The 21051-nt window shown below is 34.9% G+C and overlaps 1 protein-coding gene across 6 annotated transcripts in view; it reads right to left on the bottom strand.

Moving 5' to 3' along the window:
* The window catches only part of Rb1 (RB transcriptional corepressor 1), a 193152-nt gene that overhangs the window by 53954 nt on the left and 118147 nt on the right, over positions 1-21051 (bottom strand). For all 6 annotated transcript variants that reach the window (XR_010041829.1, XM_063232783.1, XM_063232780.1 and 3 more), the window contains 6 exons: positions 18576-18663; positions 15847-15963; positions 14611-14667; positions 14493-14524; positions 14335-14411; positions 12931-13127 (listed from right to left, as the gene is read on the bottom strand). Coding sequence is in view for 5 of the 6 variants with exons in the window: in XM_063232783.1 (XP_063088853.1) it covers positions 12931-13127; positions 14335-14411; positions 14493-14524; positions 14611-14667; positions 15847-15963; positions 18576-18663 (568 nt within the window). In the remaining variant the exon portion in view is untranslated. The remainder of the gene's footprint in view (positions 1-12930; positions 13128-14334; positions 14412-14492; positions 14525-14610; positions 14668-15846; positions 15964-18575; positions 18664-21051) is intronic.

Here is a 21051-nt window from a genome sequence, read left to right as displayed (position 1 = left end):
ATGATGTCTCTGAACCTCAGGTTTGTTTATCTATAAAGTAAGGCAATGTTTACCCTCAGCGAAGATTAAACAAGATCTGGTGACCCCAGGCCCAGGCTCCTACTGCAGCACAGCAACAATCACAGACACAAACACAGATAACACATGGGGGAAAAACCAAAAAAACAAACGTGACAATACAACTCTCCTACCTACCCGTAAAGTGATATACACCAAGAGGTAGCACAGAGGGTAAGAAAAGGCTCCGGAACCGGAACCCTTGCGTTAAAGTTCTTGCCCTGCCACCAACTAATTCTGTGCACAAAGGAAGGTTTGTTAGTTTCTCTATGCCTCAGTTTCTTTATCTGTGAAAGGGCAATAATGAAAGCATTTGTACTTCACAAAGTTTTAAGAAGTAAAGAAACTAACATGTATAAGCATTTTTTACGGAGCCTGTACAAATACAGAAACATTACCTATTATTATTCCTTCGAGTACAGCCCAGACCAGCAGCATCAGTGTCTACTAGAAACATTTGAAGCACATATTCTTGGATCCTACCCTAGAAACTGTGGGGCTGCACGTGGTAATTTGTAATCCGTGTTTGTATGAGCCTCCCAGATGATTCTGATGCATGCTAAGCTTGAAGATCAATGTCAGATGCATAAATAGGAATTATTTTGATGCTACATGATGATCAGGAAAGATTCCAAAGTGAGGGATGAGCTATTTCTAAGGAATGCCTCCTAAACCAAGTTTCTATGAGCTACCTAAAGGAGACTCCTGAGTTGCTGGATTTTGCTTGTGTTGTTGCTGCTGACATCTCTGAATTTCTCTAAAAAAATTCATTGGGCAAATTCATGAACAAAGAACATGTAACATGCATGGTGTGGATGCTGCCGTGAGGAAGAACAACAGGAACTGACAAGTCACAAATACTTTTCCACAGTGAATTCTGGCAATGTTTCGTGTGTATTAGGTGTATTTTAAAGATTAAAGAAGGGAGTAGATATATATAGATTTTGAGTTCGAGTACCAGAAATCACTTAAGCAAAGATTTAGATACGAATAAGATTATGTTTCAAACTATACACAGCTCTGGATCAAAAATCTGAGTTTACATAAGCAGTTAACACAGGAGAAGACGTATATTGTGCTTGTGCTCCGTTAAAAAAAAAGGAAGTATAGACTCTATTTCAATGTTTTCCTCAAAAATGTATGCAAGTGTGCGTATACACCTTTTTAAATAATTAGCACATAAACCACATCCCCTAAGACTACTTCCTTTATCAAAAGAGCTACTTTTTGTTTTTAACGTGGTAAAAAACTGTAATATAACCTTTAAGACTACTTTAATACCGCTCTACCATTGCACATTTCTGAACTCACTGCAAAGCTTTAATGTTGGTTGATGATTGCATCTAGGGAATTGTACATGAAAACTGATTTTTAAAAATAATAATGAAACAAATCTGAGCAATATAGCAAAGTATTTTTTAAAAAATCATAGAACCTCACATCAAATACAGAGAAAGAGGAAAGAATGCTTGCTATTCAAGTCTAGAAAACTTGAAAAGTAATGAAAAAAATATAGATACTAGGAAGTGAAGTTGTATTTTAGGCAAAATGAAGTAATTTCAGTTTTGAATAATGAAACCAAACCTCCTAAGTCACTTGAGAAGCTCCTAGCTATGGAAATTAAAGGCATAGTGTTTAGGACTGATCACATAAGGAAGGTCAATGGCTTAGCTACGCTGTTAGAAGAAATTAGATATTTCACAATTAACATTTTTCCCCTTGCTGGAAAAAAGTAAATAAATGATTATTTTAAATAATTCATGAGGTGATTTGAACTGTAAATATGCCCTCACACTGCTTCACATCTTTACCTAATGTTTATAAAAAGTATTAAAGGGATTTAATCATTATCTAAGAATTCATTTGCCTTCCTGAGACATAGTACTCTGTAAAATGTAACTTTAAAAAAAAAATGTCTCATGGTAAATACTAAAACCTTTGTGTAAAGTGCACCAGAGGTTAATGATACAGCATACAAATAGGCAGCAGATATCCTTTCTGGTTTTTTTAAAGCCACAGGCTTTTCTCCCTTTTGTGTTAGCTTCCTGTCAAGTCTGGCATTTCAAAAGAATACCAAAGAAGCTTAAAACTGTGTTTATAAGTTTGTCACCAAAGTAGGGCTCCAGAAACACAAGAAAATAACAGCTGATCATTACAACTGTATCAACAATCCCTCATTTAAATTTGGAAAAAATATTTGTAAGAAATATTTTCAATTTTTTCTTATATGAAAGTATGTTAATCAAAAGTTAAGTAATTGTATAAAGAAACTTGCCAATATTTGGCAACCACAGAAAAAACTGTTATAATGGAATCCAATTTAATTAGCTACATTTGACATTTAAATATTAAACTCTATTGTGATTTTTTGTTATCTATACAGTAAATACTTCTTCAAACAGTACCCTTAGAAGACCCAATTCATTAGGTACAGGAACAGAAATGACACCCTCAATATTCTTTAAGTGCATATATATTTCATATTTTTAAATACTTTAAAAATCATGAAGCCCTAAGTTTAGTAATCTTGCCAGTTTTAATGAGGGAACAGACACCAAATTAGTTTAACTACAGAACTCAGTAACATAAGCAAAACAGTAAGTTTCAGGCTCTGAACAACAGGCTGCGCAAGACAAGGTCTATGACAGAAGGAAACCACAGGGTGAGCCCAAGACTCACCAGAGCTCCCTGCCTGGAGAGTGTGCAGGTCCCCACACAGGAATAAGAAATAGCGCAGTGGTCCCCAGGAAGCAGAAAGGATGAGAAATTAAAGATGCCAAAGCAGATCACTTTTATGGGGGGTTACTCTTGAATCACTAGCGAGATACCCATCGTTACATCCCCAAGAGGAAACTACTCAAAGCCATGGAAAGCAGCACTGGAAGGAGCAGGATCAACCCTGCTACAGGCCAGGGAAATGGCCAGGAAAAGTTCTGATTTTCACCAAAACATAAAAACCTTGTAGTACATGAGGATGATTATCAGGCAGAATACTCAGAAGAGCACTGATTGGACAGTGGGGAAAAATTAGCCGCACATTAAAGATCATTGTTTGTTTAAATTTATAAAGGAAAAAACAAAACCTTGAAGGATCAGACTGCTTGCAAAGAACTGCAAATAATATAATTTTGCCTCAAAAAAATAATTAAAAAATAGGAAGTTAGTAAGGACTCGTTGAAGTGTAATTCATGGTATTTAATCTCCAATAAAATGTTTCCAAGTCCGCAACTCCCTAACACACACACACACTCACATACACAGACTCAAAGGAGAACTATCTAACTGAAACAGACCTCATACAGATATAAACATTATAATTAGGAGACAAGGAAGTTAAAAAATTTTAATACCTATATCATACATTATACATCCACGAACATATTAAAGACATGAGAAACTCAATTCTAATTTCTAGAAATGAGAAAGTACTATCTATATAGCAGGCAGAACTAATAGCAGACTTGTTGGAAGAGAAAAAAATGAACTCGAATACATCTCAATCAAGACTATCCAAATCAAATACAGAGAAAAACCATTTGGATTATCAAAACATTTTTTAATTACAAATGAAAAGAACCGAGAATCAGTACTTCACACAACCTAACATACATGGAACTGGAATCATCTAAGAAAGGGATAATGAAGTCAACAAGATATGGTCCAAATTCCCAAATGTATGCAGTGTATAAGGCCACACATCCGAGAAGAAATACAAACAAAAGAACATGAGGAAGGCTAACCAGAGACACATAATCAAATTGCTTAGTCAGTGACAAAAAGAAAATCTTACAAGTAGCCAGACTCTGACTATAGCGAAAGAAACATAAGGCTGACTTCAAAAACCATGCGAACTAGAAGACAGCGGGGCAGCATTTTTAAAGCACTAAAAGAAAAAAACCTGTCACTCTAGAATTCTATACTCAGCAAAGTATGTTTCATAAATGAGGTACTCTTCCAGGAACACAAAAGTTGAAAGAATTTCTCACCGACAGACCTGTACATAAGAAATGTTAGAAACGACGACAAAAACTCCCGCAGGCAGGAAAACACGTACATCTGAATCTACACAAGGAATACGGAACACTAGAAAGTAACGAGGTGGACAAATACTCATGTGCTTTTCATTTTCTTTATTTTTAAATCTCTTTAAAAATAACTGATGGTAAAGTGTAAGTAATATTAACGTTCTTATGGGGTCTGCAGCTTATGCTGAGGTAGTATGCACGGCAACAGCCCAGAAGGGCAGGGGAATGAAGGAGCTTGTACGCTGTGCTGACCGTTTGTGTTTGAAGAGATGGGCTTCTGAACACTCGGTTCAAGCAATCCCCCTATTGTAGCCCAAGAGGGGCTAGGAATATAAGTGTGTGCCACAAAACCTGGTTCTCATAGTATGTTAAGTGGTATAATACTACTTAGAGATAAATTGAGAAGTTAAAGATACATGCTATAAATCATAAAACCATCAATTACAAAAGAAAACAAAACAAAGAAGTATGACAAGTGTCTTAAGAAGATAAAATGAAATTAAAGCATTCAATGCCAAAGACGACAGAAAATAGGAACATGGAATAAAAAAAGAAAACTAAGATGGAAAACTTAAGGTCAATCATATCAATAATCACATTAAATTTAAAATTTCTAGACATCTCAATTCAAAGGCAGAGACTGTCAGACTGTATTAAGTGCAAGACGCAAGAAAACCCCATTTTAAGCATACAGACACAAAGCAGTTTAAAAAATAATGGGGTAAAATATCAGGCTGACGTTTGTGAAAAGAACGCTAATATGAAGAACTAGGCATTTTCCAGAGACACAGAGGTTCACTTCGTGATGACTGGAGGGTAAATTCCCCCAAGATCATTACAGTTCTCATTTTTTTCTTCTAAATTCTGTACATGAAACACTGGATTAGGAACCGTGAGTTTCTTAAGTGAGAGGGAATTTTAGTTTTCAGGACCCCTCCAGGCGCTGGCCGCCGGGCCTCTTCTGTGCACTGGGCAGCAAGGCCACACTCCTCCTCCTCCGCAGGCCTAGGGCACGGACCCTCTCACAGCTTCTTGGTTCCTTGACCTTCTCGTCCCCAACAGTCTCCTAGTCCATTCCAGTTCAGTCACACACTCCCAAGCTCATTTCTTTGAACACAGTCGCATGCCCAGAAACACTCTATCTCTCTCTGGAACATTAATTTGAAATGGCTGACTCTAAAATCTCTTACCTTTACATCCTCATCATCGCTTTGCTGCATCCATTAAATTTCATTAGAAGTTTCTGTTTCTCTTTTTTTTTTTTTGTCTTTCTCCTTTTTATCAGTACCGGGGAGCAAACTCACAACTGCCTGCTTGCAAGGCAGGCGCTTATGCCGCTGAGCTAAACCCCCAGCCCCTGAAGTTTCTGTTTCTTAAAACCTACACTTGATCAGACTCTTCATATCCTCTGCTGAAGAGTAAACCATAACATTCTAATTATTCTGTGACTAAAATCTTCAGCTTCCCTGCCTCATTATCATTCTGGTGCACCTGCCTAGCCATCCTCCAACGCCTCGTTCAATCCATCTTTTCTGATCCCACACCTGGCTACTAGGTGATGCTGGGGGACAAACACTGCCACACTCTGGCAGTACTACAAATGGTTTCTACCCTCAAAACTGCCTTTAAAGCTGTGGTGCAGTCCCCTGTCACAAGTCTGATTGCTCTATTAGTCTTTAAAGCAACAATTTCAAATCACATACACACTCCTAAAACTTTTAACTGTATCACTTTGCACTGCCCAACCCATCTCCACCGACCCACTCTCAGCAAATAAATAAAAAGCTATTTAAAAGTCATTAAGTGGCAACCTCCTCAATGCCTTGCCACGCCACCCACACACTACCTTCCTTACAACTGCCCTCACTGTTTCTCCTGTGCCAGCAGGATTCCCAGCCCACGTGCCCTTCTGAACCGGAACAAGCAAGCCTTTTCACAGCCTCCCGGTCTGGGCAGGCCACCGAGGAACCGCTTTGACCAAATGAAGCCAGCTTCCACCAACAGAACTTCTAGAAGCCTTCTGGAAGCCTGGTATTGTATAAGGACTGTGACTATCTTAAAGTCAAAATATTACAAGAAACAGCTTCTTATAGGAGAAGACCAAGACGATATTATGCAGCATGGACCTGGGAAAGGAAGACAGAGGACAGGAGTGAGAGGAAATGTGCACAGAGAAGCGGAAAGCTGCCAGGCTCGGGAAAAAGATGCACCTTGGAGTGAATCCTCCAGCCTTAGATGTCTGTTTCTATCATGTGGTCAGAGATATACTGACCGGTCAACTTCTTTCCAAATTCCCAACACAAAATCATGAGCAAAATAAGATGGTTGTCTTAAGCCACTACATTGCTTCTCAGGAATAAAGAACACTCCTAATGGCTCTCTTCCAACAAAATTGTACCCATTTCTTCTATTTAAAACAAAAACAAAAATCTTTCCACCTCCTGTTTTCCAAACCCTATCCTCTCTTCTGCTGTATCTGTAGTTCCCTTCACAGGCAAAGCTCTGGAACAAGCCGCCTGCAGTTCCTGTCTGCACTTCTCCACCCGTCAGTCACACTCTCTCCTCCTGCCACTGCCCTGAACAGTCCTTGGGACTGCTGGACCCTTGTTCTAAAACCTCCTGGTTACTGAAACACCAGGTACCCCCCGACTTCATAATGCCCTTTCGTCATGACACCACCTCTCCCTCCAATCTCTCTGGCTGTTCTACTTGAATTTCTTCTGTAAGAGGAAGAATGTTTTCTGTGCATTCTTTAAATGCCAGAGCTTCTCGAGTTCCTTCAGTCTTCTTCTTCCCATGTTACATTTGCTACTTTAGTGACCTCACTGAAGACTTCAGGGCTCATAGGGATTAAGAATTTTAAGCCATACAGACCTGGGTTCAAATCATAACTCTGTCACTCAGCTGTGTAGTTTCAGGCAAATTATTAAACTCAAGGTGTTCATTTTCCCATCTAGGATGTCACTACCTCATGGATTATTATGATGAAAGTTCAACAACATTGTAAGAACTACTCACCGAACTGGCTGGCACAAAGTAAACTATCAGTAAAGAATTGCAATTTGTTTATTACATGTGTGTGGAAGCTCTTAAATCCATATTCCTAGCCCAGCTTTCTTTCTTAACCTCAACATACATATTAAAAAACTATATGGTACCTCTATTTGAATGACCTATAGTTACTTCAAATCCTGTCAAAAGAAAGTTACTCTCCCAAGAGACTCTTAACTAATACTAAGTACCTCATTTAAAGGAATGGTATTACAACTCTCTTAGTTATGTAAGTGAGAAACCTGGGTGTCACAATAAGTTGACCCTTCTTTGTCCCTTACTCACATTTATGTAATTAACTGCCAAAACTGACAATACAGTCCCACATACTGCCTTAAGTGCTTTGCATACGCTAATTCACCCAACATGAGATACACACACATAATAAGATATCACGTTTATAAATGACTAGAAGGTAAAGGAGGGAATAATGCTCATACACTAGGATGGTGAAAAAAGGCAAAGTGGATATAGATATTACAATGTGTTCCGTGAAGAGGTGCAAAAAGCATTTCAAAATTCTAGGACTAGCAGTAACAAATATGTTGTGTGAGTGATTAAACAGACAAGTCTGGATGGAGAAGTAAATAGGCAGGGCATTCTCAAACTTTTTGGATTTACAACCTTTATACAATCTTAAAATTACAGAGGACTCAGCATCTGCCTGGCAAGTGCAAGGTCATGAGTATGAGCCCTAGAAATCCCCCCTTCGAGGACCCAAAAAGCTTTTGTTTATGTGAGTTACATTTATCATTATCTATTAGTACTCAAACTTTAATCAAAATTTAATTAAAGCCAAAAAGAATATTTGAATTATTTTCAACCATTCGTTAGAGATTCTTCAAACATTCTTTAAATCACAAAATATTAGAAACAATGGCACTTTTAGTCTTACTAATATCTGGCTTAGTAAGAGACTTGACTTTCATATGCAGTTTTATATTTCTTTGTTGCAATGTTTTTTCGCTGAGGTATACAAAACAAGCAAACCTGGCCTCAGCTAGAAAAAAAGAAGAGTATTTCAATAGTGTTTTGCAAAAATGTGCTTACCTTCTTTGAAACTCCATCAAAACTCAACAAATGACTGTTTCTTAAAGATTAACTGCAGTGGCGGATCAGAATCAATGAACAAATAAATTTCATATTCTAACAAATTTCATCAGTACTTAAAGTTCACTGGTCGGTCTCGAACTTTTAATGAATCTCTCACTCATCCATGATTTTACATGACATATTAGGCATTTGAAAATTCTGGTTCACTGAATTATGTAGAACCTCCAAATGTTGACAAATCTCTTTATAGAACAAAACCAAGCACATTACTGAGATTATCGCTTATTTCACCAGAGCAAGTCTTTGAAGAGTTGGAAAGGTGCCAACTGTATAGTGGTAGACACAGGTTTTCTTGGATTCTAATTTTCACTAGAAAACACTTTGGCAAACTTCACTGTCAGTTATGTTTTCCCTGAAGTAACATGGTATTTGTCTATTATCAAGAAAATTTCTGCAAAATACTTAAGCCTGAATAAACAACTCTGCTCATCAGTCTTACAAGTAAATAATGTGTTGAAAACAGTGACTAGTTCAGTTTACAACTCCACCAATAATACAAATGCTTTTCCTCAAAAACAACTATCAACTTTGCTATGCAGCTTTACATACATTTCAATTTCATCAGACTGAATGTCTTACAGGAGAGTGCCGTGGTGAAGAATATGACTACAGTTTAGTACCACACTACCTTAAACCGTGGAAAGGTGTCAACAGTTTTACACTATCACTTTAAATGACAACAGACTACAGAAATGTAAATGATATCTTAATAGTAACATGAAAATGGTTTTATATTGCAGATTCCGTGGAGCAGTTTCAGGCACCCCTAGGGAATCAGTTTATACTTTGAACTGGTGACATAAGATAAAAGAAGAGACAAAGCTTCTTAAAGTCTTTGAGGCAAAAATAGTTGACCTAGAGCTCTCCATTCTAAAATCATGCACTTGGTTCCTCTGGCTTTCTTTGCATTTGGGTAATTTCAGAATTATATCCTTGATGCTGTGTTATATTGTGCAGATCATGGATGCTTTTTTCTCAGATGAGCTTCAGGGTTTTTGTTTAGTTGTTTCACAAGCAACTATCTTTCTAAACTTGAACTGTACACACAATTCATTGGGCAGAAACTCCAGTCACAGTCCAGAGCTTTGAGTCCTGTCAGCTCTGTTACAGCAGTGATTCAGGCTTCAGACAGACATGGTCAACACAGTTTGAGCTCCCTTTCTCTGGCTCTCTCCCTTGCAACATTTTCCTACCTTTTTCAGGGCTCAAGGTTTCTCCAGCTTCAGTTTGCTAACCTCCCTGGTCAACAAGCCCACAGTTATCTCCCTGGCATCCTCTCCTCACACGCTGGTCTTTCCCCACACATGCAGCACTCAGCCCCATGCTACAGCTCTCCTGCCCTGCAAGCTCACAGCGTCCTTCCTTCCCTTCTGAAGCAGAGTCTTGCTGTTCTTCCTTTTCAGTAGCTGCAAGCTGCTGTTTTCTCTACTCTTTACAGACTGTCTAGGGAGTTTTTCTTTTGGCGTGGCATCATGCATTCATTCTTCCATCACCACCAGATGAATGTGATACCCACAGCAAGTTTTTATCTGGGGAGTTAGCACAACAAGATCTGCATTCTAAGATTTGACTGCTGTGAGAGAAGAGGCCTTAGTAACAGATGGGGAATCAACAGTAAGAACCTACACAAGTCTAGGAAAGAGAGACCATTATACACCCCATATAATTTGGTTCACTGAAGAAAAATTTGGTAAATTTAGAAAACAGTGAAACTAAGATCTCATCACCTACTAGCATTATGAATTTAACAGATTTATCAAGATAGCTGGAAGTCACATAACCTAATGCTTCAGTATGATGCATTCTAAATCATTTCCAACCTTCAAAACACTCAGGGAATGAGATTTTAGTAGGTTTTCTGATAGAATTCCCAGCACTGTATTCTTATTTATTGCCTACTAATTTCCGTGGGTTGAAAAGAAACAGAAGTGTGCTCTTTGTGTCTTGATTTATTTCTCAAGACCGTCAAGCAAAGATGAACTCATTTCCCTGCAGGATCATTAAAAATACAGTGATGTTCTCTCTTTGGTTAAATTATTAGGGTAGGAAGGAGGACAGCAGCTCAGTAATAGAGCATTTGCCTAGTATGTGAGAGACCCTGGGTTTAAATCTGCATCAATCTCCAGCACTGGAGGCAGGAAGTACACAGTACCTCACATGATGTTTCCCTTAGTCAATAACACTGCGAGAATACGTTCTCACTAACTTACAGAATTAATCAGCAATTCTTACTGTGATACAGAATCAAAAGACTACGACTTACTACTGAATTTTTTTTTTTTTTTTTAGTACTGGAAATCAAACTCTCACAACCTTACACTTGCCAGGCAGGTGCTGTGCTGCTGAGCTATGTCCCCAGCTTGCTATTCGTCTTCATTTGGACATTGGTTACATGGATGTGCTCAATTTGTGAAAAAGTCATCGCATTGTCACTTGAAATATACACTTTTCTGTACATACATTACGCTTCAAATAAAATGAGGTCTCTGGAAGTTCAAATATATCTGCCATATCCCTTCTCTATGATGCCACTTATCCTCACAGCAAGAATACAGTGTCCTGTTTGTGGGACATGATTTAACTTTACAAAGTTTCTCAAAACTACCCTAGGTTTTATATTATTAAAAAGTAATATAGGGCTGGGGATTTAGCTCAGTGACATAAGCACCTGTCTGGCAAGCGCAAGATTGAGTTTAATCCATGGTACAAAAAAAAAAAAAGGTAACAAAGTTCAAACACTGACAATACATGACTAGACAAAAGTCCTATGCTGTTTCATTTCTTAGAGATAACACATTTAGGATTTAAATTCACCGGTCCTTGACTTTTGTATCATCCTAAATTATATTCTTTCTCAAACTTTAGGCATGTCATTGTTGTCCAAAAATTCTCAAAAGTAAAGAAATAATACTTAGGACCTGGGGATTTAGCTCAGTGGCATAAGCACCTGCCTTGCAAGCAGGTCGTGAGTTGGATCCCTGGTACCGATAAAAAGAGAAAAAGAAATAATACTTAAAGTCCTTCAATGCCATAATTGAGCTAAGCAGGCCTGAGTACAAGCAATTTTTGAAGAAATTTCTATTACTTGCTCTACAATTTACAGAGCCTTTGTGTTTTTTGTATCCTCCCAATGTCTAGTCAATACAAGGTACACAGCAGACATTTAATGAATGTGTGCTTACAGAATTAAAATTACTTAAAAGAAGTAAGACTCATTCCTTTCAGATGATATAGTAATGTTCTGATTTCAATTTCTAGAAAAGACATACAAGTCTCCAAAAAGCACTTTTTAAAAATTTTATTTATCGGGGCTTGGGATTTAGCCCAGCGGCCTAAGCACCTGCCTTGCAAGCACACAGTACCAAAAAAAAAAAAAAAAAAAAAAAAAAAAAAAAAAATTATCTATTTAGTTTTAATACTTTTAATCTACAAGGTTCCAAAAATTTGTTTTCTAATCACTCTTTTTATCAAGTGGAATTCCTATAGTTACCAAATTCAATAACAGCAGCATAACATTTTTCTAACAATTTTCTGTACTTCTCTCTATGTACTGTCTGTATGACAATATGAGCAAACTGTATGAAATGGATCATCATTTAGCCACTGAATATGTAAAACATCAAAAGTTAAAGTTACATACTTCTAATATAACAAGTCTTAACTTCTATTGCCTTTTATATAAACTAGCATAAATTAAAAGATATCTAATATTTCTTATTTGGAATGTTTGTGATAAAAAATGTTTCAAATTTTGAATATTTGCATAGACTTTAGTGGTCAAGCATTCTAATTTGAATGCTCAAATGTGCCAAAACTTAAAAATTTTGAGTGTCAGGGGCTGGGGATTTAGCTCAGCGGCATAAGCACCTGCCTTGCAAGCAGGCGGTCGTGAGTTCGATCCCCGGTACCGATAAAAATGAAAAAGACAAAAAAAAAAAAAAAAAAAAAAAAATTTTGACTGTCAGGTGGGCACCGAAACTAAACTTGTTTAGTGTGCAACATTTTCAACAGAAACTGACCATTAATCTATAAATGTGAATATTCACAAAGTGTTGTGAATATTCACAAATCTGTCTGCAGATTTGCAGACCATAACAGAACATCAAATCAATACTTTATAATTACTATGTAGTCATTTTTATTAAAACAAAAACCTTATCAATAATTCGTATGCTATAAATAGAATACCTAAAAAATACAACTTGTGCCTAGATAATCCTTTAAATAATACTAAAAACTGAACAATAGTGTACATTTTGCAATGATGGGATAAAAATGAATCCTATTAAGTTGAACAAGAAAAAATATACTTTTGAATTATCTAAATGGCATAATCTCAAAATTTTAAATTTGTTAAAATTTAAGAACAGATATTTAAATTATTAATAGTTAATAACATTTATACTTCAAAAAAATTACTTAAATACTTTAAATATTTGAGCTTTATCTTAAAGTGCCATGTTTTCTTAGGTATTCCTAAGTAAATCACCATACTAGAAGATCTGAGGAACTCAAAACTATTTTAATACTCACTTGTTTCTTGGGCTTGAATAATGTTATATATTTAAATAACATTATTTACTAGATTTTATATTTATCTCAAGGTAGATGTTAAGATATACTTCTAACAGATAATTTATTAGCCATATGCATATGAGTATCTTTATTTTAGCTAGTTACTTACTGAGAGCCATGCAAGGGATTCCATGATTCGATGTTCACATCTTTCTAAATGTTTTATCATTTCTCTTGTCAAGTTGGCTTCTGCTTTGATAAAACTCTCAATCACTTTGTAAAAATCAAAGGCTTTTAAATTAAGTACATTCAGAATCCATGGGAAGGATAAATCTGTTCCAGAATCAAGATTCTGAGATGTACTTCCTAAAAATGAAAGAAAAAATGTATAGATATGAAATGTTAAGACTTAACTAAGTATTTTTATTTGGAAGGTCTTAAATACTGTAGAAAGATTAAATTACTTTTATTTAGAGCAGAATTTTTTTTTGGAGTCTTTAGTCTCCCAAAACATAGGCTTCCAAATTTTGACTATATGCTATGTTTTCCTTAGAAGAAACATTTATACAGAACTTTTGAAGGGTTTAAATATCCTAAACTTATATTAGGGACAAGTTTATATGCTATCAGTAGTTCCTTACCATATCTATTTTAACACTCACTAATCCTTCAAGACAGTCTAATATGTGTGAAGATGTTGCTAATTTCTTTAGTAACAAAAGCGTTTCTCTTTAGAATGTGCTTGTTAATGAGTATTCAGTTTTCTATATTATCTTTTGTTATGTATTTGTGTTCTTAGGTAACTTTCTATAAGCAAAACTTTTAAAAAAACATTTGCAAAATACTTAAAATTATATTTTAAATATTTTAAAAATTATGTAAAATAATATATACTTAAATTATATGTTTAAAAAACTTTTAATGAGAGAGCTGGGGATTTAGCTCAGTGGCATAAGTACCTGCCTTGCAAGCAGGCAGTCGTGGGTTTGATCCCCGGTACTGATAAAAAGGAAAAAGACAAAAAAAAAAAAACCACTTAATGACCTTTGTTCTGGTTAGCACTAAATTACTAAATTTTTGTAATTGGCTTAAAAAGTGTTAAACTTTGGAGAATTGCAGCTCTAATCTTTAGTCTCATGTCCATAAGAGTACCCACTAGCTGCCCTTTAATACCACTTTGCACTTAACAGTCTTACAGGTCTCTGAAAAGAGTTCCTAGACTCAGTAAGTTTAAAACAGGAGCCTGATGAAGTATCACCCCCAAGGTGACCTGAAATGACCATAAAATAAGCCAGTCAAATCGTTTATGGCAGTCAGAGTCTTCACAATATGATGATCTAAAGTATACCTTTTTTCTCCCTAAAACACCCTTCCGAAAAACACAACACACCTGAGGTTTCTTTAAAACTTTAAATTGGGGGCTGGGGATTTAGCTCAGCGGCATAGGCACCGGTCTTGCAAGCAGGCAAGTCGTGAGTTCGATCCCCGGTACCGATAAAAAGGAAAAAGACAAAAAACAAAAAAAAAACCTTTAAATTGAACTAAAATGTCTATTTACTAAAATTTGACTTACTGCTATATGTAGCCATTACAACTTCAAGAGCACAGGCCAATAAAGACATATGAAAAATGTTGTCATTCAGGAGCTTGCTAAAGGAAAAAAAAGAATGATTTTAAATACTTATTTTTATAAAAAGAAAAGAAATATTTTAGTAAAGCTAAAATATTTACCTAAAATTTTGAATGGATAATCGTTCTTCTTCCTAAAACAGATAATTTCAAAAACAGTTTAAATGAAACGTTACGTATGTCAGGATTTAATTTTTTTATTATGTTATTTTTAACTTACTGATTTAAGCATGGATTCCATCACTCGGTAATACAATCGGACTCCAAGTTTGTATCGCTACAAACAAAGAAATATAAGATCTTGCTATTTTAGAAAATCACAACAAGCATTAATCTGTGATAATTTGTTTTGAAATATACTTTTTAATATCCTCATTAAGAATATGGCTACTAAAAGAATACAAATAGGTAGCTTGTCAAAAACAAGACCTATGTATAAAGTGATAGCTAACATTACCAATAAATTATCAGGAGGTAGGTCTGCTACTTGATTTTCCTTTAGTCTGTTTCATTAAGGATAGGTTATATACCAAATACTATTATAAGCATTTTACATATTTATGATTAAAAGGATAGCATCTGCCTATAAAACTTGGTATAAATGGCACATGCCAAATGTTAAAATGTTTTGCTGATAAGGTCACACAAAACTGACCTTATCAGCAAAACATTTTAACCAAGTAACCAGTTTCTATCAGAGAGAATAACCAAATTTCTGAGTTATATACACATACATGCACAAAAAAACCATATTCCTTCATTCCAAATTGAGTACACACACATCATTTGCAACCAAAACAAACTTTCAAGTATATTTGCTCAACACACTGATGGCATCAAAATACAACCTCACTGCAATGGAATAAATATGTATAGAGAATTACAATTTGCATATTCATTTTTACATACTACCTTCATTAATGCCACATAGTTAAGTAGACCAAATGCAGAACCTGAATTTCAGGTAAGTAAAACAACATACTCAACATCACACAGATAATAAATAGCAAAACCAGACACAAATCCAGACTGTAAGTTCAGAGTGCATATTCTTACCCAAAGTATTGATTTTATTTTTTATTTTAGATTCCCTCAAATAGTATCACTGACAACTGGCATAAATACTATAATTTCAATCACAAATGCATGCACAAATATTTATACATATAGAAGTATAAAAATAAAAAATTGAGTAAATGATTTTAATTTCTTTTACTTATTAATTTCTAAAGTTTCCACAACTGGCATGTTCATTTTTGTTTTTTGTTTTAAGTGGGAAGGGGCTGCCCATAAAGTTTCCTATAAATAACACCATACACAGGGAGCTGAGATATACTATCTGCCAATGTTTCATACTACTAGAAAAATGCTATTAGAGTATTTGTGCAGTCTGAACAAAGAATGCCTGTAAAATTACTGCTATACAGTGGCACTAATAAAAATGAGCTCAAATTACCTGTGATCCAATTTCAATACATCCCTGTCCCACAGCTTTAGCAAATTTCTCTTTGAAGATGTGTCCAATATCTTTCACTCTTTTCAGGATATTTTCTTTTGGATTCACTGTGCAATTCTTTAAGAAATATAAACAAAAATCAATACTAAGAATACTGCTTAATCGGAATTAAAATTTTTATTGGTTTTCAATTATTTATAAAAATGTGAGAACATTTCTATAATAACAATGTAAACACAAGTATAGAAAATAAGTGAACACTAGGTTTTTACTGGATACTAGTGACTAAAAATCATTGGAGTACAACTAAAACCCCATTACCTAAACTTCCCATTGCTAGATTAGAGTAGAAGTTTCTTAGCCCTCCCGTCCAAAATACAATCTCATAAAATATCTTCAATTAAAAGTTGTATCAGGGTGTATGTTACCCTCCCCACTCCACCACCAAAATGAAATAAAGAAGTAAAACTAAGATTGAGCTAAGAATTATTCCCTAAATTAAAACTATGATTTAAAAAGAGGCAAGAATTAGCTAAATTGTTTAACTACATTTTCAGATATACAAGATGGAAAAACAGTTACAAATGAAGTTCCAGTAGGTATGTATCATTTGGAGTTGGGCTACATGAACATTAATAATTAAAGCACAACATAGAATGATACATTACAATGAGCAGTATGATATAATATTCACTAATTCATACTATTAAACTAAAACATATCAAAAACAATTCTTATGAGTTATAAGATTGATATTTTTACAGGTCAAATACATTCAAAATATTATACATGAGAAAATAAACTTTCTAACATTAAAATTATAACTTTCTTGTAATATATACAGTGTCATTTAAAAATTTCGTATCTTAGAATATCAATGATTTTATATCCCTGAAAAAAAAGAGCACACAAATCTTAGAAACCTGTAATAAAGAATCTTCTATCATAAAATCATTGTTACCAAAACTTCCATTAAAATGTCCACAGCTTTTAAGATCTATACAAATAGAAGATGGCATTAATTTTAAAAATGAAGGAGCCAGAATTAATAAAGCAGTAAAGTTTTCAAAAATGTAGTAGGTTTCAAGACATGTTCACTCTGAAGCAATCTGTCAGTTACATGAATTGCAGGGCTGGGCTGTAGTCTAGTAAGCAGTAGAGAGCTAACATGCACAAGGCTCTGGGTTTGAGCCCCAACACTGTGAAACAAAAACATAAACTGCAAAATGAATCTAAAAAGCTTCATTAAAAAGTTAAAAATTAACCAGGCATTGTGGAAAACATCTGAAATCCCAGTAACTAGAGAGTCTGAGGCAGAAGAATTACAAGTTCAAGACCATCCTGGGAAATTTTGTTAGATTCTGCCTCAAAAAATAAAAAAATCTCTGGATGTAGCACAGTAGCATCCCACTTGCCTATCATTTGCGAACCCAAGTTGAATCACTAAAACAACAACAACAACAACAACAATAAAAGCTAGGCTTTAAATTGAACTCTAGAACATATCTTTGAATTTCCTGCCCAACTAAACTAACTCAAACTAAACACAAACTCCTATGCAGTCTAAATGTTGGAGCATGTATTCAAACTGATTATCCAAGCAGAGATTACCCTTCATTTAATGTCTATTATTCTCCCTTGCTTTAAAAAAAATGCTAGGTAATTTTGTCTGGGTCCAATTTGGTATTATTTTGGCAAATATTCTTCCACTACAGATAACTCAAAAACAAGAGCAACTTTACATAAGTTGGATAAACAAAACCAGTTCTGAATCAACACAATTACATGATGACAAATTATTTTGCTAATTCCTAGGTAAAACATAACATGAGGTGACATCAGAATATGACACAATCAGTGTAATAAACTAGTATAACAAGTGAGTTGTTAGCAATTACATAAACCAAATGTTAGTGAAGTATTTTGGCATTGTATGCAGTTTCCTTAGATGAGCTTATTGTCCTAACCTCATTTAAATGAAATAAGAAATAAAGGTATAAGTGAGGTATAAAAGCTAGTTGTCAGTGTGTCTTTTTTGAGGGAAGAGCGTACAGCCAGGGTTTTAGATATCGAATTCTGAATCTATCAGGAATTGCAAACTGGGATGCACTCTGACAAGAACTGTAAATAAAAATGGGCCAAGTATAGTATAAAAAAGATGAGAGAGCCAGGGTGAGTGTTAAAGCATATCTAACATCAACCTTCAAAGAAAAGATCTTAAAATTAACCAAGGGGAAAGACAGATTATGAAGAAACAATAGCTTAGCAGATAACTTCTTAATTAGTAATGGTAAAGAGTCAACAAGCAATAAACAATATATTCAAAACAGTAAAGCAGTATCTTTCCTGAGAGAAGGTATACCAAACTAGTATTGAAAATCCAGCTAAACCATCTCATTAAAGATGAGAGTAAAGACATTTTTAGACAAAAAGATTTTCATCCCAAACTAACCTTACTATAAGAATTTTTAAAGACTATATCTGAAGAAGAAAGGAAATGATTTCAGAAAGGAGGTCTAAGTTATAAGAAAGAGTGGTGAACAAGGCAAATGGTAAACATAAGAAAATAAAACATTGCCTTTAAAAAGCAATACTAATAATAAGATGTAAGAAAGAAGATGATGGATAACTACATGTTGGATGGGAGTTCACTGTTTTAAAAACAGTACTTCTTATTTCAAATTTTTGCACCAAGATACACAAAACATCATGTTTCATTCATGACTTACATTGAAATAGGAAATCAGGATTTCTGATGGTTGATCACTTGCTGAGTTTAAAATCATCATTAATTGTTGAATAGTATTCATAACAGTTCTAGAAGAGAAAAAAGAGAAGAAATGTTAATAAAAGAAAAAAATCCAAATGTATAATTAAAACTATTTTCTAACACATGGCATTCCTCAATTTCCTTAAGAAATTCCCTGAACTACGACCTCATTAAAAAAACAAACAAACCATATTATGTCATGTTTTACAAGGAAATACATTTCACTTAAATCTTTAAGAAAAGTATTCATAAGTTATAAAGCTAATTTGCTAATAAAACTAAATATCAATAAAACATGAACTGTGTCAAACTAGTAGTAAAGTAAGATATTTAGTAATTTAAGTAGGTCAAATGAGCCTCCTTTACAGAGATTATTAAGAAGAAAGAATATTAAGGTCTTGGGTAATATTAAAAGATCTCTTTTAAAGATCTCTTTAAGTCTACAATTCTATAGTGTGTGCATGTCTGTGTGTGCTGTTTGTGTGTGTGTGTGTGTGTGTGTGTGTGTGTATGTGGTATGGCAAAGGTTAATGCTCCAATTTTGGAGTAGCAAGTACATCTGAGACACTGCGCCATATTTAGGGCTATAAGGGTCTTTTAATGTTATTTAGTAAAACATGTTCAATGCTCTCAGCCAAACTTCTTTAAACTGATATCTATACATTGCCTTTCAAACATATTGTCATGCAACTGGTGTACCTTCTATGCCCATTAATCTACTTAAGCCATAATGCCTAAAGCAATAAATGCTCAACAGCTAAAACCAAAAGACCTTTTGCGCTCATACTGACAACTGACTATCTTGGAGCATTTGACACTCCAGCTCTTGCTCCTTCCTGAAACTCACAGGCCACTTTAGCTTTCTTGGCTTCATCCTTAGTCATGAAGACTAACATCTAGAATTTACAAAGAACTTTTAAAAAGGTCATACTTCCCAAAATAAAAGACCCAATAAAAAACAGACAATTGAAATTAACATTTCTCAAAGTAACAGAAATGGCCAATAAATTCATGGAAAAAATGTTTGACATCCCTGGCTATCAAACAAATGCAGATAAAACTACACTGACCTTTCACCTTACTCATAAAAATGCCTATCATAAAAAATTAATAACAAATCTTGAGGCTGGGAAACCTTCTATATTGTTGCTGGTAATGTGAACTATTGTTGCATAATGTAAATAATTATGCAAATAAATACGGCAATTCCTCAGAAAATTAAAAATGGAAATTCCATTCCACTCAGCTATTCCCTTGTAGGTTATCTACCCAAAAGTTAAAGATATCACACCACAGTGATACACGGCATGTTTATCACAGCACAACTCACAATAGCTAAACCTTGGAAGTGACCTACATGTGCATCAACAGACGAATGAACAAAGAAAAAGCAGTAGGTATACACACTGGAGTACTTCTCTGCCATAAAGAATAATAAAAAACTCATTGGTAGGAAAATGGATAAATTTTGAGACTACATTAAGTGAAATAAATCAGACATACAAGCTTAACTATGTAGAACTTCTCTTATATGAGAACCCCAAAGTATAAGTAATTTTTAAAAATAACACATAGATACTAGGAGATGAAGAAATAGACCTTGCACACATAGGGAAAACATCTAGAGATAAAGGTGGGGAGGGTAGGCAAAGATTAGAAAGAGAATGCAGGAATATGTGAAGCACATGTGCCTACTCCTTCTGTCTGAGTTAAAAACAAAAACTCTGTACTATAAACATGTACTAATAAAAATGAATAAACGTAAGAAATGTTTCTTCTGCATCATCACATTAACTTGTCCATAAGTCTGTTACCATACTTTTTTATATAAGCATGTATATAACTATGCTTGTTTCCATGTTAGGCCTTTATTATTAAATGGTAAACAAAAAGTCATGGTCTTATGAATAGAATTTAAAGACTATTGGACATTGATAAAAAGCAAACACACAAAGGAATTGACAATTATAAACTGTGATGCAAGCTATAAAGGAATAGAACAAGATGTTATGAGAAAGAATAAAAGAAAATAAAGAAAATTGTATCTTTAACAAAAAGCATTTTTGTGCTAAACAAAGAAAAAAATATCAGCTGGCACTACATGGAAAGGTAGGGTTTTGAGAAGAGTATATTACGTATGAAGGCTTGCAGAGTCTGAGAAACTGAAAGAAGAATGATGTGTAAGTCTTGTAGACTGTGTTAAGGAATCTGCATTCTATGCCAGCTATACCCGGAACCACCCAGTGTCAACACCATGATCTGATGCATATTTTTAGAACACTCTTCATGAGGCCACATGAGGGCAATCTGATGCTGGGACGGACACAGCACTGAGAGCAGCAGCACGACGACCACTATCAGCCTACTACAGAAAGTCTGGCGCAGAAGTGAGCTTAGGCTGGAGGGAAGCAAACAGGCTCTAAGTCAGTGAGACT

Source organism: Cavia porcellus, unplaced genomic scaffold, assembly GCF_034190915.1.
Source record: "Cavia porcellus strain 051 isolate PalLab524CR breed Dunkin Hartley unplaced genomic scaffold, mCavPor4.1 scaffold_21, whole genome shotgun sequence".
NCBI lineage: Eukaryota > Metazoa > Chordata > Mammalia > Rodentia > Caviidae > Cavia > Cavia porcellus.
The sequence above is the reverse complement of the archived record's forward strand: the minus strand, read 5'-3'. Positions and strand labels throughout refer to the sequence as shown.